General features: G+C 42.6%; 1 protein-coding gene across 1 annotated transcript in view; it reads right to left on the reverse strand.

The window, feature by feature from the left end:
* sorcs3a (sortilin related VPS10 domain containing receptor 3a) overlaps window positions 1–16,279 on the reverse strand; it is a 257,955-nt gene that overhangs the window by 118,254 nt on the left and 123,422 nt on the right. The window contains exon 3 of the mRNA XM_075463343.1: window positions 6,019–6,118. Coding sequence (XP_075319458.1) covers window positions 6,019–6,118 — 100 coding nt within the window. The remainder of the gene's footprint in view (window positions 1–6,018; window positions 6,119–16,279) is intronic.

Raw genomic sequence — 16,279 nt, forward strand, 5'->3', positions numbered from 1 at the left:
CATTTGTCACTGACAGAAACGCACACCCTCCTTCCAGAGCTTTAACCAAGAACACTCCCATGTGGTGATTTAGATAAATTGTTTTTCATTAAGCACCAATAAACAGGCAGCGCTTTCTCAGTGCAGCTTTCTCATTGGCCTGGGCTCGCCGATCTTCCCATTCATTACCTGTCGCTGTGTAACGCTCCTGATATCTGCCAGTGTCTTTGGGGCCTCTCAGATGTAATCCTGAGTTTTTAGGCAGTAATCTCGTTTCATAATGTTTCTGTGAGGGGCACAGGCTGCTTCACAGTTGAAGCCTGGCTGACAGGACTATATGTTAGATAGAAAAATGCCTTTTAGTGTGTGAACACACAGCACACATATTAAAATTTACCATTGCTCTCTACTGAAACCATGAGCTGAGTGATGAACGGGATGTTCCTTTTCTTAAGTATAGCCTTCGACTCCAGCTAGATTTTTATCTACAGGCTCAAAATGTGCTCTTTCATCAACAGGAACGGCACCACAACAGTCTTGTCACGTTTGCATCACTCATTTACGACCATGTAAGTGAGAAAGCATCTACATTATTTCTCCAGTTTTCACATTAAGGTTGGGAAACGTCTGTCGCCTCTACGATTAGAAGCCCGCTCCCATGCAGGAGCCGATATCTCCCCCGTCAGACATAACAATGATTACTCATTTTAAAAGAATCACAGTGACCAATAACATTATCGAGGTCTGATTACAATTTCCCTCACAGCATCTCCACCCAGCCTTTACGAGCAAGAAGTGGAGTGAGGAGGGGAACGATACCAAATCAATAAAGGTTGGAGGGATAACCTTTGTGTTTTATCAGCCTGATGTTGAGCCGTGCATAAGCTGCAGCACAGAGATAGAAGTGGATTGTTGTCAGATCGGGAGGTAAGTGGAGGCATGGATCAGAGACAGTTGGAGAGAGGCACCAAAAGCAGCAAATGAATCACTCCAGATCAATTGAGCTTAGTTATAAGTTGTCAGCTGCATTGTGCTCATTAAACGCAGATCAGGGTTTAATCACCCACATTCAGCTATCATGTTTAACTGTCATCTTCCCTCCACATGTCTTTACCTTATTTTTAGATTTACCTTGTCTTGCACCCATTCAATCAGAGACTGAGAGCACAAGGAGCACAGAACAAGATGTCAAATACGCTGGAGGATGTTTCGGAGGCGTCATTTTCAGAGGCTTTATGCTAAATGTCACTTCTATCCTTCAGATCTATAATGTGGCGTTATAAAAGGTCACCGCTCCCACTTATTTCTTGAAGAGTGCAAGGAAAAAATCTACATCTGCTCCCAGAATCAGAACAGCGACATATCGGGGTTCTTCTGTCGTCGGGGGGATGGAACATCTCAAAGAGCAGGAGAGGATTTTATCTTTCAGAGGATGATCGTGCACATAGATTGCTCTTCTTAAAGAACACGAATAAGGCCACTGAAATGCAAGGAGGGAGTCAGCATTAAGGCAAACTTTCATCCATCTACCGGATGGGAAATCGAAATAATTAGGTCTGAGATGAAGTGCAACGGGGTCGCTGGGCAGAGCCAGAGGTCAGCCGACGACAGACTGCTGCGAGTTCTTCTGGCATGACTCACAAACACAGAAACAGACTCCCAGAAAGAAAGCTCTCGGGAACACAAGGTGGAAATGACAGGGTTTTATGAGTTCCATTATCTTCCCGTGCATCTTGAGGTGTTAATAAAGTTTATCTAATCTCATGTAGGTGTCAGACCAGCGACAGAGGAAACCTGGGGGCAGCTCTCCTGCCGCGCCCTTGACATGGAATTAAATCTTCTCTGCATAAAAACACAGGAGTGAGTCATGAGGAGCAATCAGTGCCGGCTGTGATCTATCCCTCGCCCTGATGCGGTTATGCTTAACATTCCCGGGATCCTATTAACTCCCTCGCCATGCAAACATATCCAAGGTCAGCACCTTGGCTCGGCCTTGGAGGAGGGAAGCTGATGAACTGGAGGACTTCCACGATGCTGAGCGCATCTCGGTCTCGGAGTCTTGCTTTGTTTCTTAGACTTCATATCAGTGTTAACGTTCTTTGCTTTAAACGTTTCATGGATTTCTGAACGTGTGAGGAAATTGTTCCAGAGAAAAACAAGTCTGTGTGAAAAATAAAAAGCAGCTGGACTATTTAAGACTTTTGAGTCTTATTGAAGTCACATTTTGGCAGTTGAACCAGCTCTCGTGAACAGTTTATGACTGCGTCTCAACGACGATGTGATGATGCGTTTACATGCTCAGTTAAGTCCAGCTCTGGTTACAACGAGTCTGTCCAGCATACAATCACAGGGGAGGGATGGATTTATCGACCCAACTCTGTCTCTCATATAATGAGTAGTAGCTTATTAGTACCAGGCTTCTCCTGGTTGACCTTCTACCTCACAGGTAAAAAAAATTTAGCTGGTGACAAATTATCACCATATCAGGAGATCTGCGTGCTCTGAGCTCTCTTTTCTCTGTTTGAGGATCGGCTGTCTCCCACTTCTTAGTCTCTGTTGTTTATCATCATCTTCTTCTGCCTTATTTCAGGTTAAAGTCATTCAGGAGCTCTGGCGCATGTGCACGAGCATGTTTGCACACATCTCAGGTCTGATTTTGATTGGCCCAGAATAGAGACAGACAGGCACAGATGTTAGCTGGTGAACAAATTGGAGCGTTTAGCTGTTAAAGTGACAAATGAAGATGTAAAAGAAGTTCGAATGGGTGTAATTATTGCTAAATGACTGTTTAATTTAAGTTTTACCTTGACACAGAGAAACCTCTACATGGACACATTAAATTGTTTCTTCCTTTCTGCAGAGTTTGTTCTAAATTTATTTCATTATCATGATTCAACTAGAGGTTGAACAAAAATTGTGAGCGGTTGCTCAGTTCATGCTGAAATTAATTAATTGTAAAGTCAAATAGCACATTCTTGTCATTAATTCAGTGGTCACACGGCTATCGATTTATCTGCCACATGATAAAACGTATCGTCATAGCAGCAAGAAAAACAGTCGTCATACTCCAACGTGTCATTTAATAACAAATATGATGTTAACTTAGATGAAAGAACCCTGTTAACAGAAGTTAATTACCAAAGGAAAAAGGAAAACCTCTTAAACTGTACCATGTGTGCTCAGAGGACTGATATCTCTGCAGCTTCAGCTGCTGATCATATCATCTGCTTCCTTAGCTGCCATTGGCTCAGAATAGTTCTCCATGACTTAATCTACTTAATCTACATGTATTATAATATATGAATTACACACTGAAGAACACAGATGCTGATGTGATCTGTCAGTTTTTGTAATGTCTGATGGATTACTTCATGAGATCCCACGCTAACTGACTCAGACGTACTCGTCTCGTCTTTGCAAGAAGACGAGGAAGATATTAACTGAGCGACTTTTTGCAGCTAATTTCCTCTAATTGTTACATTGAGATCCATGTGAAATTATAATGTCAATGTGTTCCTGCATGCCAGAGGAACGGATCAGTTTAATGCTTTGCAAACTTCATCTACTCCCCATGAATGTGATCTGCTGTAATTAGCAGGAACATGACAGCTGAGTCTATTCATTTCTTTATCTGTGCACGACTGTGCCAAACTCTTCACCCACCTCTCGTTTATTCATATAATTCCAGTATAAAAGGAAATATGTGCAACAATTCACGATAACATGTAAAGATGAATGTAAATACAGTTTATAAGGCAGAAACAGAGTTTGTTCAGTTCTAAGCAGCTTTAAAGTGAATATCCGGTCTGAGCTCCTTTATCCTCCAACACAGCCTGAACCCTCTCAGACGAGCTTTCTGTCCTTTCTTTAAGGAGTCTTCAGGAATAGTTCTCCAGGCTTCTTGAAGGACATCCCAAAGCTCTTCTTTGGATGTCGGCTGCCTTTTGTTCCGTTCTCTGCCAAGATGATCCCACACTGCTTCAGTAATGTTGAGGTTCGGGCTCTGGGGAGGATTCATCCCTCCATCAGACCTGCTGCCACTGATTTTCAGTCCACTTCTTGTGTCATTTGGCACAGCTCAGCCTTTTCTCCCTGTTTCCCTTCCTTAAGAACGGCTTCTTTACAGCCACCCTTCCATGGAGCCCATTTCTGATGAGGCTTGGGCCAACAGCAGATGGATCAGCTGAAGGTCCAGATGCATCTCTCAGCTCCTGTGTCAGGTCTTTGCTGGATTTTTTCCTCTTTCTTAAGGACATCACTTTCAGATCCTGTTCATCTGCTGTAGATAGTTCTTTAGGCCTGACACTTCTTCTTTTGTCCTCCACTTGTCCAGTTTCCTCAAATGTTTTAAGGACACACAACACACCATGCTGAGATATGCCAAGTTTTCAGCTAACAGCTCTTTGGGAATCACCTTGTTGCTGCAGAAATCCTGTTTTCTGTCTGTCAAACTGTGTTATCTTTGCTGTTTTTCATAGATGCAACTAAAGAAATGGGAGCAAATGATGTGTCTTTGTGACAGGCTGCTGGGAACAAAGTGCCTAAAGATCCAATTTAAAATGGCTTCTTTGCTAAGTTGTCTGTCATGTGTGGACACAACACTGGTTCATCCCCTGAGTTAGGAGCCTTTTTTCTGCCTCAATGGTTCATAGGTCAGAGTTAAGTGGCTTAACAAAGAAAAAACACATAAACTCATGAAAATGGTCGAGTACAAGGACTGAAAATGAGTGAAAAAGCAGAAAATGTCTAAAGAAAAACTTCAGAAAGCTGGAGAACTATTGCTGAAAAATATTACAAAGTCTGGCTGCATGGAAGTGAATAGAACGAAATGAGGACTGGATCAGGACTTTTTCACAGTCGTGTATTTGCAACTTTGTTCAAAATATGATTTCCCTTCAGGGCAGTTCAGTCCACATGTGGAGACAAGCTTCTTGTATCTCTCTGACCTTTTGTTAAGTTTCTATCTGTCTGTCAAAGTTTGACTTTAACAGTGAGGCTCAACAGAAGTGAGAACTGGACAGCCTGTGTGATAAACAGAGGTAGTGATTTTAAATACCAGCTATGAAATGGCAGTGGCTCACACTGAGTATGAGATCCAAGATTCTCCTCTCCTGTAATAGTCTGAAACTTCCAATAATAGTTTATAAAGATTCTTTGCATTTCTCATTAAATGAACCAAAAACTGCAGCAGATGGTGAAAAATGAGATGAAAACTGCGATCAAATGAATGTACTAAATTCTCAGAGTGTCAGATGAGAATGAAATGAGATGTGATTGACAGAACTCTGAGGCAGTTTGAAGACACTGGCAGATGGTTGGCAGATGGCGGTGCTCGTGTTTTCCTTGTTTTTTTCCTTTTTGTTGCCTTAAATTGTTAAAATTCAACTTTAGCTGAGTGCCAGAAATATGCAATTGGATTTCCAAGCTCACTTCTGCAAAGTTTCCAAGTATTACTGCTCACACGCTGTGTTTTACTGAGAGATTAATAGTAATTCAGTCAGATGTCCACAGAGTCGGAGACAAATAATATGGATAGAAGAAATTCTTCTGGATTACACGGTGAAGATGACACGGTTATCTTCAGAAACACCTTTTTTATTATCTGTGTTAATATTCAAGCAGATGCGTCAAATCAAAAGACACTTAAAAAAAAAAGTGAAGTCCATCTGGAATAGTGCGATGGGGGTGGGGGCAAAAAGTAGTGGGGGCAAATGGGAGGGTAAAAGGGAGGGTAAATGGGAGGGTAAGGGGGAGGAATCGGGAGGAGGCCTAAATGTCTGTGTCATCAAATGCATCTTGGATGGATTTCGTCCTGTTCTAAAAGAAAAACAACTATAATGGGGGATGATTGTGTAATTGAGCAATTACTGAAGCAGTTTCTCTTGGAAAAAGAGATGCTCAGAGCGGCAGGCTGTCCGTCCGTCCAGCCTATGACATCATTCCACCCCAGTGATGGAATTAAGACAAATTTGTTTAGGTAAATGCAATAAAGACACAAACAGTCTGCTGTGGAGCATCCAAACACAAGCAAAATCTCACCTTCCTCTTGTTGGATGGACAAACATATAAGTAACTGAGGACAGTCTTGGATCCGACTTTATCATTCATCCTCTCGTACGTGGAGCCGTAGTCGGTGGATCTGAATGGAAAAAACATGAAAACAAGCAGTGAGAGGAAGGAAAAACACCAAAATTCTAATGGGCAAACAAACAGACCGAGGGTTACTGTGGTACTGCACGAGTCCTATCAAGAAACAACTGTTTTGTGGTGATGAAAAAGAATCCTTTATCACACACAGGAACACAACGAGCAGGATAAAGGCAGCTATGGTTCTGTATCCTGTACATACAGCCACTCTGTCAGAGGGGGTTAACAAAGCATCTATGGGGGCCAACAAAAATGAGCCATTCAAAAATATCTGGGGACCTGATGCTATAAATAGTTAATTCTCTCCCGATGAACGCTATCAAATAAAATATGACGAGTGCAAAAACATGTGGATGTTCCAAAACCCTCAGGCTTTAATAATTTAACAGCGGGAATGAGCCTGTTTGCGAGCCTTGTCCCTGGAAACTCCACATGAATCCATCATTACCAGTAACTATCAAATCTGCCTTCAAGTAGCACATTACAACATCTGCCGGCCGAAGCAGGATTTTTCTGTTCAGTGGGAGCTGTGCCCGTGATTTCTCTCAGCAGGGACAGAAGTACCCACACCGGTGGCAAAAGTCCCATTTGGATTGGAGTCTACCTCACGCCGTCATGTGGAAAGCTTTTTTAGTTAAACCCCGCTGTTTGGGATCCTTGAAAGAGGATGGGGAACGGGCTTCGGTGAAGCTGTAATGAGTTGTTGCTCATTCAGATTCATTCAAGAACGCCTCAGAGAGAAACAGTCGCTGCTGTGATTACAAAGCACAGCAATGAGTCACAGAGAGACGGCATCATTTTCACATCAAATTACAGTAGAGGTGAAAACACAAGTGCCATAATCTACATTTGTACAGGGTGTGAGCTGCACGCTTAGCCCCAGCTGGACTGTTTGGGAACCGGAGGAGGCTTAATAAATAACCTAGTTTAGGAATGACACGGGTAATCATCTCTGCCATGAAAACCTTCATCCTCTCGTCATCGATAGAGTGGTGGTCCTCCCCTCCAGGGCTAAAGAGGAAGTTATTCCCCTCAATATTTCACTGTAAACACATCTGTAGATCCTAAGAATATAATATGCAACATGAAATCATAAAAAGTTGGGACAGGATGGAACAAACGAACAGTGATTCATCCATTTAATTTGACTTATGTCATAGAAGATATCTCTTGTTTTGCCTCATCAACTTCACTTCATTTTAATATGCAGCAATTTTTGCATTTCAGGCTGCAACATTATCCAAAGAGTGTTCGGACAGTAAAGATTTTACCACTTTGTAATGTTTCCGTTCCTTCTCACAACCCTTTAGATGTTCTAGCACTGAGGATAGAACAGTGATGACCAGACGAGCAGCTCGACGATGAACAGCTCGTCTGGTGTTCAATCTCCCCAAGTTCTCCCACACGACTCCCCTTCACTGGCTCCGCTCTCTACACTGGCTCCCTGTAGCTGCAGCATCCAGTTTAAGACTCTGGTGCTCGCCTACAGGGCAGTGGAAGGAACAGCTCCTTCATACCTCCAGGCTATGGTCAAGCCCTACACTCCCACCCGACCACTTCGCTCTGCGGCCTCCAGGCGGCCGGCTGCCCCGTCACTCAGCGGTCCCAGGAAACACTACCCTGATCCGCCCTCTTAGGACATCACCTGTTTCGTCCTAGCTCCTTACGCACTTATTTGTTTCCTAAATTGTCTTTGTTTTCTAAATTGTCTTTTCCCCCCCATTTGTCTAGGTACCTAACTTACCGCACTTACTCTAGTACTAGTTATGCTCTTAGCTGTTTGGTTTTGGAAGGAAATGCACTTACGATTTCTTGTGACCTGAAGTTCTTTTGCCTACCGATGTGGAACACACTTATTGTAAGTCGCTTTGGATAAAAGCGTCTGCAAAATGACCGTAATGTAATGTAATGTAATGAAGAGTAATGAAGAGAAAACACGTCTAAAGGTCGTGTTCTCAAGTCTCCAAACCTTTGCGATAAGATGTGTATCGATTAGTAATCACGGGATGACAACCAACTGACTTAGGAAATAACTCCTCTCACGCATCTGAAGAGATGTTTGACACAGAGAGGAGGCGTCAGTGTCAGTAATCCTGATGTGGACTGAGGGTTAAACTGGATCCACATTAGGAGATCTGACATTAACAATCAAACTCAGTGTAGCAGGACACCTTTTGACAAAGCATAGGTATGCCGGGATTCTTACAAGCATATTTATCATATTTATCAAATGGAGCATTTACAATGTAGTCATTTTACCAATTTTCCATCTTGATTGTGAAGCTGCTGTACTTTCCACTGTGAACCCACACACCAATCATGGTAAATGGGATTAAATCCCCTTTTTAAAACTCATCCAGACACACATGCACTGCTCTATAAAAAGTAATAGATGAAGTCCCTTTTATTAACACTTTGTTCGTGTTTTTGCATTTTATTTGTGTATGCTCTGCAACCATTATGCTATATAAACCAAAGCTGTGGTAATATCTTATGAATTGGGGGGAAAAACCCGCTGTTAGTGTCACTGTTAGTGTCACTGTTAGTGTGTTTGTGTCTCTTCTCTCTCCTCTGCTCCGGGGGCTCGGTGACTGCTGCCTCCTAATTGCCTTTATGCGTTCCACGTGTGGCTGCTGCTGAAGCTGCTGCTGAAGCCTTCCTTAAGCTCCAGCGTCTCATGGGTTCGGCACCAGATCGTTGTTCATTCATACCCAGCCAGCATGTCTATGTGGGGCCCATAAGGTTTAAATTTGGGCTGCAGATAAGGGTCCCAAGTGGGTTTGTCCGCAGTTTCCACAGTGGCCTCACTTGTTTTTGCCCATATGGGTTTCAAAGTGCAACTTGAAGGGTTAGGGGTTAGGGTTACCCTAAGCCTTAAATTATTCCAAAGGCAGTACAGATAAACACATCACACAAAGTAAAAGAATGTTCACATTCATATTGGCTAAATGCAAAGTCCAACCAAAGCCACACAGAGACTTGAAACCCATATGGGCAAACATAGGTGGGGCCACCGTGGAAACTGCGGACAAACCCACTTCGGACCCTTATCTGCAGCCCGAATTCAGACCTTATGGGCCCAACATGGACATGCTGGCTCGGTAGTAGGAACTTAACCGGTTCGAGAGTCCTATTTGTTTATTTGTTTCACAGAAGATCCTTGAGAGAGGAGTTGTGATTCACCGTCTTCCATAATCATAGCAGCAAGGAGCCTCACAACATGGCCACGGACGTCCCGGCCACCCGGCCAACGTTTACCACAGTTTCACAACGCTGCCAAGGGTTTTCCACTGCCGTTCTGCACCGCCAAGGCTCCCACTACGAGCCAGCTTCTGGAAAGTAATTTAAAGTTTCTCCTCTTCCAAGCCACCGCTCAGCACTTACCTCTAGTCTCAAGATTCAGTCTCCATTATCCAACCAACCTATTAACCTGCCGATCCCCTCACAGAGCCACAGTCCCCTCCCTGAGTTGTCGCTGGAGACCCTTCACTCCAAAGTTGCTCTGTCATATCATCAGCTGTAAATGAATCACTTCCTTTTTACCTACCTGCTCCGCCTCAGCCTCTATTTGGATCCTGCCAACCTGAGAGCTGTAACACCCACTTTTACAAAGTGACAAGGGGGATTGTTTGGGGTAATTAACGGGACCCTGGGGAGCTTGTGGCCCCTGCAGTGGCATGAAACAATGTTTTGATTGCTCTGGCCCAAGATTTGTTTATCCCCTGCGTGCACGTGAGCAGGTGGGTGGTGGTGCACGCTCCTGCTGATGGCTTCCAAAAATCCACAAAGTATGACTTACTAGCAGTTCATTCAGTAATCTATGATGAATAAATCAAACTATCCAACTGTACATATTACTGCACCTTTGTTAAAAAGGATGTACATCATACAATAAATGTTGTGTTTATTATTTATATTTTGGCTTAAGTTCACAGGTTTGCATCAAGCTTTTTCTTTTAAATATTTTTTTGTGCTTTTTATGCCTTTAATGGATAGGGCAGTTGGAGAGAGACAGGAAGCAGGGGGCAGAGAGAGGGGGAAGACATGCAGCAAAGGGCCGTCCAGTGCGGGACTTGAACCGGGGCCAGCTGCAGCGAGGACTGTAGCCTCTGTACATGGAGTGGCTGCTTAACCCACTACGCCACCGACCTCCCCGCATCCAGCTTTTTTGATATAAGTCGATGTCATTTGACCAGACACAATCAAGTACTCAACGATTAAATGAAGCTCAACTCAAAGTCTTTGTAACAGGCTCAGAATGTTTTTTTCCAGCTAAATTTAGTCTGACCTTGTCCCTCTAATCACATTAAGTCTTCAGGGAGAGACAAGTTCAATTTGACCTGTGCTGTATTCTTAAGCAGACACAGAGAGGATTATCCATATTTTGTTCTGTGGTGCCTCGTTGTAATGAAATACTTGTAAAGAAACCAGGCTTATGACCTAAACTGAGAGATGATGGGATGATTCTTTGGTCTACACCCATGCATGTTCGAAATTACGTATCTTAATTATTGTTTTTCGGGTTTATGGGGAAGTATTTCTGGATCAGGACATCAATACACTCTTTATATTTGTGAAAATGGATTTGTTTCAGCCTGTTGCACTCACACTCCAGTAGCTCTGTGTTGGCTGAATCACAGCCAACTGTCTACATGGCAACAAGGCGGGAGCATTTATTCTGACCGCTGAAGTTACACCGTCTCACAGCAGAGTATTTATCAGGCTTCACTCAGCCTCTCAAAGTCCGTTCAATGGTTAACATTTTCTCATTAAACACAATAGTTACTATAATTGTGACGGCATGATTGCAGACACAGCGCTTTTGGTGTACGCAAGACAAGATGAGTTCAAGTACATAATTTTTGTTTGTCAACGTTTCAGTTCAATTTGATTTAATGACATTGTTCATTTAAATGCCCTACACCTGCACCACACTAGTGGCAGCCTGCTGTGATAGCTCAGAGAATATCTTCTCCTTCTTTGTATCCTCTTGAAATCTTTTCAGACCAAGTAATGCCTGAAATAAAACCAGATGAGAGACAGAGAGTGACTGCAGACAGACAGAAACTGCAGACAGACAGAGACTGTAGACAGAGAGAGACTGCAGGCAGACAGAAACTGTAGACAGACAGAGACTACAGACAGACAGAGAGAGAGACTGCAGACAGACAGAAACTGGTGAGACTGCAGACAGAGACTACAGACAGAGACTGCAGACAGACAGAAACTGCAAACAGACAGAGACAGAGACTGCAGACTGACAGAGACTGCAGACGGACAGAAACTGCAGACAGAGACTGCAGGTAGAGACTGCAGACAGAAAGAGACATAGACTGCAAACGGAAACTGCAGACAGAGACAGAGACTGCAGGCAGACAGAGACTGCAGACAGAAACTGTAGACAGACAGACAGAGACTGCAGACGGACATAAACTGCAGACAGAGACTGCAGGCAGAGACTGCAGACAGAGAGAGACAGAGACTGCAGACAGAAACTGCAGACAGACAGAGACAATATTTTCACGGACCGGCCTTTAAGGTGTGTGTAAATACAACAAAGTAAAATGATACGACCAATACAAAAACTGTGGTATTTTGTAAATATAATAATAAACGTGAATCCACTGTGTACTTCTATGTAACTTTTAGTTTTGAAGGCTTCATTGCCTCATTGGACAGCCGGTCGCTGCATATTATGCAGAGCGGGCTTGGTGCGTGGGAATCACCTGTTGCGATAAATCCATATTTTAAGTAGGTCTCCTGGTGTTGTCTGTTAAATGCAGTTTTCTTTTTCTCAGTGGTTATAGGCTCTTCTTCTGTCTCCTCACTGGGCCTTTTCCCCTTTGCAAAGAAACTTTCCAAAGACGTTTTTTTTACTAATTTTGCTAGCTTGTAGGGTTTAATATTAGCGTTAATGTATCACGTGACCGACACAAGCATCTTGACACGTGTCAAGAGTGAGTCATAGACGGATGTAACGAAGAGAATTTGGTCATTTTTTAAAATAAAACATTTTTCAGACTTGGATAATAAATAAAATGGAAATAATGTAAGTTATCTATTCTTTCTGTGCGGCCCGGTACCAAACGGGGGTTGGGGACCGCTAATTTACTGCAGAAGCTAAAAACCAAACCTTCATGCAGAGCACTGGATTATTCTTAAATGGTGTAATCTTTCATCTTTAATAAAGGCACCTTTTGTGTATTGTGTTTAAAGGCGGGAGCAGAGGGACTATCATGAGGTAAAGGCTAGATGGGAACAGTTTCCCTTTTCTGCAGTTCTATGACCACAGTCTCCTTGTTTCAGTAGTAACTGATGCCAGAGAGTCACTTCATGGGATAGGGTTAAAGAAACTATTTAGTTGGCTTAACATGGACACGTCAGTCATCGTCCATCAGAGCTTCTGCATGTCATCGACATGTGTTTCAGACAGGAGTCGAGTCTAACAAGGCACAAGTTTGCATCTACTTCTGTCTGGTCAATTTAATTTAGTTTATCTCCAAAGCTTCAACTCACAACAAGAGCCATCGCAGAGCACTTTCAAGAGAATGAAGACAAGTCAAAATCTAGCCCAAAAGTACATTCCAATTCGCTCCAATTCAATCAAACCATAATACAATTCAATGCAGTCATAACTTTAATTCATATCCATTAAATACAGACCAATTAAATTAAATTATTCAATACAGAATCTAAACAAACCCAAATCCATTCAATCCATTTACTATCTAATTCAATCTGTAGATAGTCTAATTAAGTCATATTCAAATCCAATAAAATAAATCCAATGGAATTCAATGTAATTATTTTAATTCTAATACAGATCAGTGCAATTCAATCCAATTTAATGAAACACGATATCTGCTTCTGAATGTGGCAAAGACCAGAGAGATGGTCATTGACTTCAGAAGGAGGAGGACGGCTCCAAAGCCTCTGTGCGTTTTGGGAGAGGATGCTCCAGTGGTGGAGGACTACAAGTACCTGGGAGTGCACCTGGACAACGGACTGAACTGGAGGACCAACACCGATGCTGTTTACAAGAAGGGGATGAGCCGACTCTATTTTCTGAGGAAGCTGAGATCCTTCAACGTGTGCTGGAGATGTTGGAGATGTTCTATCAGTCTGTTGTTGCCAGTGCACTCTTCTTCGCTGTGGTCTGCTGGGGGAACAGCATCAGAGCCGGTGACACCAGCAGGCTTAATAAACTTATTAAGAAGGCTGGTTCTGTCATCGGCTGCAAACTGGACTCATTTGAATCGGTGGTGGAGAGGAGGACACTGAACAAACTGTTATCCATCATGGATAACCCCACCCATCCTCTCCACCAGCTGCTGGTTGGACAGCGGAGCTCCTTTTCCAACAGGCTCATCCAGCTCCGCTGTCACAAGGACCGTTTCAGGAAATCCTTCATACCAGCAGCCATCACCATATACAACACCTCCCCTCTGGCTGGAAGAGAACTTCAACCTCAATAGGCTTGAACTCTCTTCAAAAAAAACAATAACAAAAAACAAAAAATACTGTAGATTTGTACATAGCGAATGTTTATTCACTATTTTTATTTATTTATTGTATTTTATTTTATTTTATATTTATTTTATTCTATTCTATATCTTTACTGTATGCTGCTGCAACAAAACAATTTCCCAAATTGGGATTAATAAAGTATTTATCTATCTATCTTATCTATCTATCTTATTTCGACATCAGTACGATTTAATTACATAGAAATTAGGACAATATTCAGAAGAAATAGAATGAGGAAAGAATTATTTCTTGTATTCTACATGGCTTCAATTTTTAGTTTGTCAAGAGATGTTCCACATAAAGTAATTCCTTTGGAATGAATGGCTGTTTGAGCCTGAAGTGAAATATGTCTGGAACTATCAGTGAACAAGATGGAGGCAGATCTGACTCGGGATGTTGCACTCTCTTACGAACAGGATTCCCAGTAGATCTACAGCCATGAAACATCCTCACTGCACCAGTGAGAGCACCATCAGTGAGAAAACATGCAAAGGAAACATTTACTTTCTTTTTTCTATTTAAGTGTTTTAACTGCGATTCGATTTGTAAAGAAAATGTTTTCAGAAATTATATCTGTTGTGTAATCTGTTGAAAATGGAGGTTTGCATTTGCTCGTACTGATAAAGGGAAGCCTTTCCATCTTTTTGAGGGCCAAACAGAGATGTGGTGCACTGCAGTGTGCGAACATCAAATGGTTGGAATAAAAGGAAGGCAGAAATTGCATTAGGGATTGTTTGTGAGGATTTGCCAGATGGCTGCCAGTAAAACTGAACAATTCAGCGATGGTGCACAATACTGTTGACCGAGCTCTGGGGAGAAGAGGAGAAAAAAGTCATGCACTTCAAAGACTAAAAACTAAAACCAAATCATCTTAGTTTCTCAAGCTCGCACAAACAAAGCCCATCACCCTGAAGCATACAGGCATTACAGGAAGCTACACTCTGTAACAATGCTGCTGCATGAGAAACAAGGGCTACCTTTTAACCTGACCATGTTTTGCACGCTTGAGCTGAATGAAAAAAGATATGAGAACAGAGAATGCCTTATCAATATTTATCAGGGGCTGGAACACGAAAGCATCATCAGGTGGTTCTCTGAGTGGAGGCCAAGCTGCAGCAACACTCGTTCGTCCTCAGAAAAGAAATCACACAGAGAAGAAGGAAGAGGTTTTGTAGCAGACAACCCTGCAGCGAAATCACGCTGGAGGACTCTGAGAACTCGCTGACTGGTGCACTTGAAAAAAACACTCGGCACTGATGAACTGAAGGGCTCTGCGCAGTTCTGAGGGGTCAGAGGTAGAGACGCCTGACTGAGCTGCAGACATTTCCACTGCATTTGTCTGAAATGGACTTTTTGTTCCAGGGACAGAGTCTATGAACATGACAAAGCCAATTGTGCTCCAGCCACAGGTCCCCGACACAAATAGACACAATCCAGGAAACTTTGGATAACAGAGCTGAACGCCAAAGTAAAACGTTTGAGTGTCAGGGACCAGATTTCAGCACGCTGTAAATCCTTTTGTTCCATTTTTTTTACACACAGTAAATAAAGAGATGATGCTCAGCCAAATAAAGAGCTCGCTGAGCGTTCATGCTCCTCATGTCTTGCTCTAAATCCTGACTGTAAACATAAGAACTAGATACTTCATTTATAGCAACACTGGAGAAGTTTGTGAACCTTAAAACTATGTACTTTTGACTTGTTTTGAAGCATGTCGATCTTTATTTTCCTGTTCCTGATACTTTGGGTTCCAGCCCTGCAACACACCGCTGTGCTTTTATGCTCACTTGACATTTTCGTGGACTTTTGATGGCTACTTTGTGGCCCGACAACAAATTCATGTGTTTGGCTGTACATGTGCAGGGCTCACACTGTGATTTTTCATTTTTTATGACGGCATTGCATCCCACAACTGTAGAAGGAACCAAGGAGGAACAACTCAAACCCCAAAAGTTAAACACAATCTGAACGAACGTTTAAATGTGAATATTTACTCTGCGTCATGTCTGCATGTCTGCATGTCACATGGTGGGTCCACATAACACGGTCCATATTGCCACACAGTCTTGCAACCTGGGGTCCGTTTCACAAAGCAGGTTCAACATACTCTGAGTCTATTCCTGAACTCTGAGTTGATCTACTCTGAGATAGAAAACTCTAAGTTTTCGGTTCCACAAACGCTGATTTGAGTGAGCTTAATCAACTCTGAGTAGGTTCACCTTGAGTTTTGCGTGTGCGCCACAACTTAAAAAAGCCAGTATTAATGGAGCCCCGATTCGACGAGTCACCATGGCAACGGGGAAGAGGAGGGGCTACGTTTTTCACCAACCTCGAATTGGAAATCTTAATGCGCTCATTCGGCGAGTTTCAATATGTTTTTAGAAATAAGTGCAACAACGCTGCAGCAGCAAAAGTGTAAGTTTAAATGTAGTCCTTTGCAATCATTATAATATTACAGGGGAAAACCGCTTGAATGGTAGCCCATTCATTTATTTTATTTAGGTGCTATCCTGCGGGGGAGAAGCGCACTTGGCAGCAGTTTAAGATGAAATATAAAAACATTGTTCAAACAGGTGAGACCTCAGCATGGAGGTACCTCATTTTGATCATGTTTTACACTGTAAAA

The sequence above is a fragment of the Odontesthes bonariensis genome, chromosome 4, assembly GCF_027942865.1.
Source record: "Odontesthes bonariensis isolate fOdoBon6 chromosome 4, fOdoBon6.hap1, whole genome shotgun sequence".
Lineage (NCBI taxonomy): Eukaryota > Metazoa > Chordata > Actinopteri > Atheriniformes > Atherinopsidae > Odontesthes > Odontesthes bonariensis.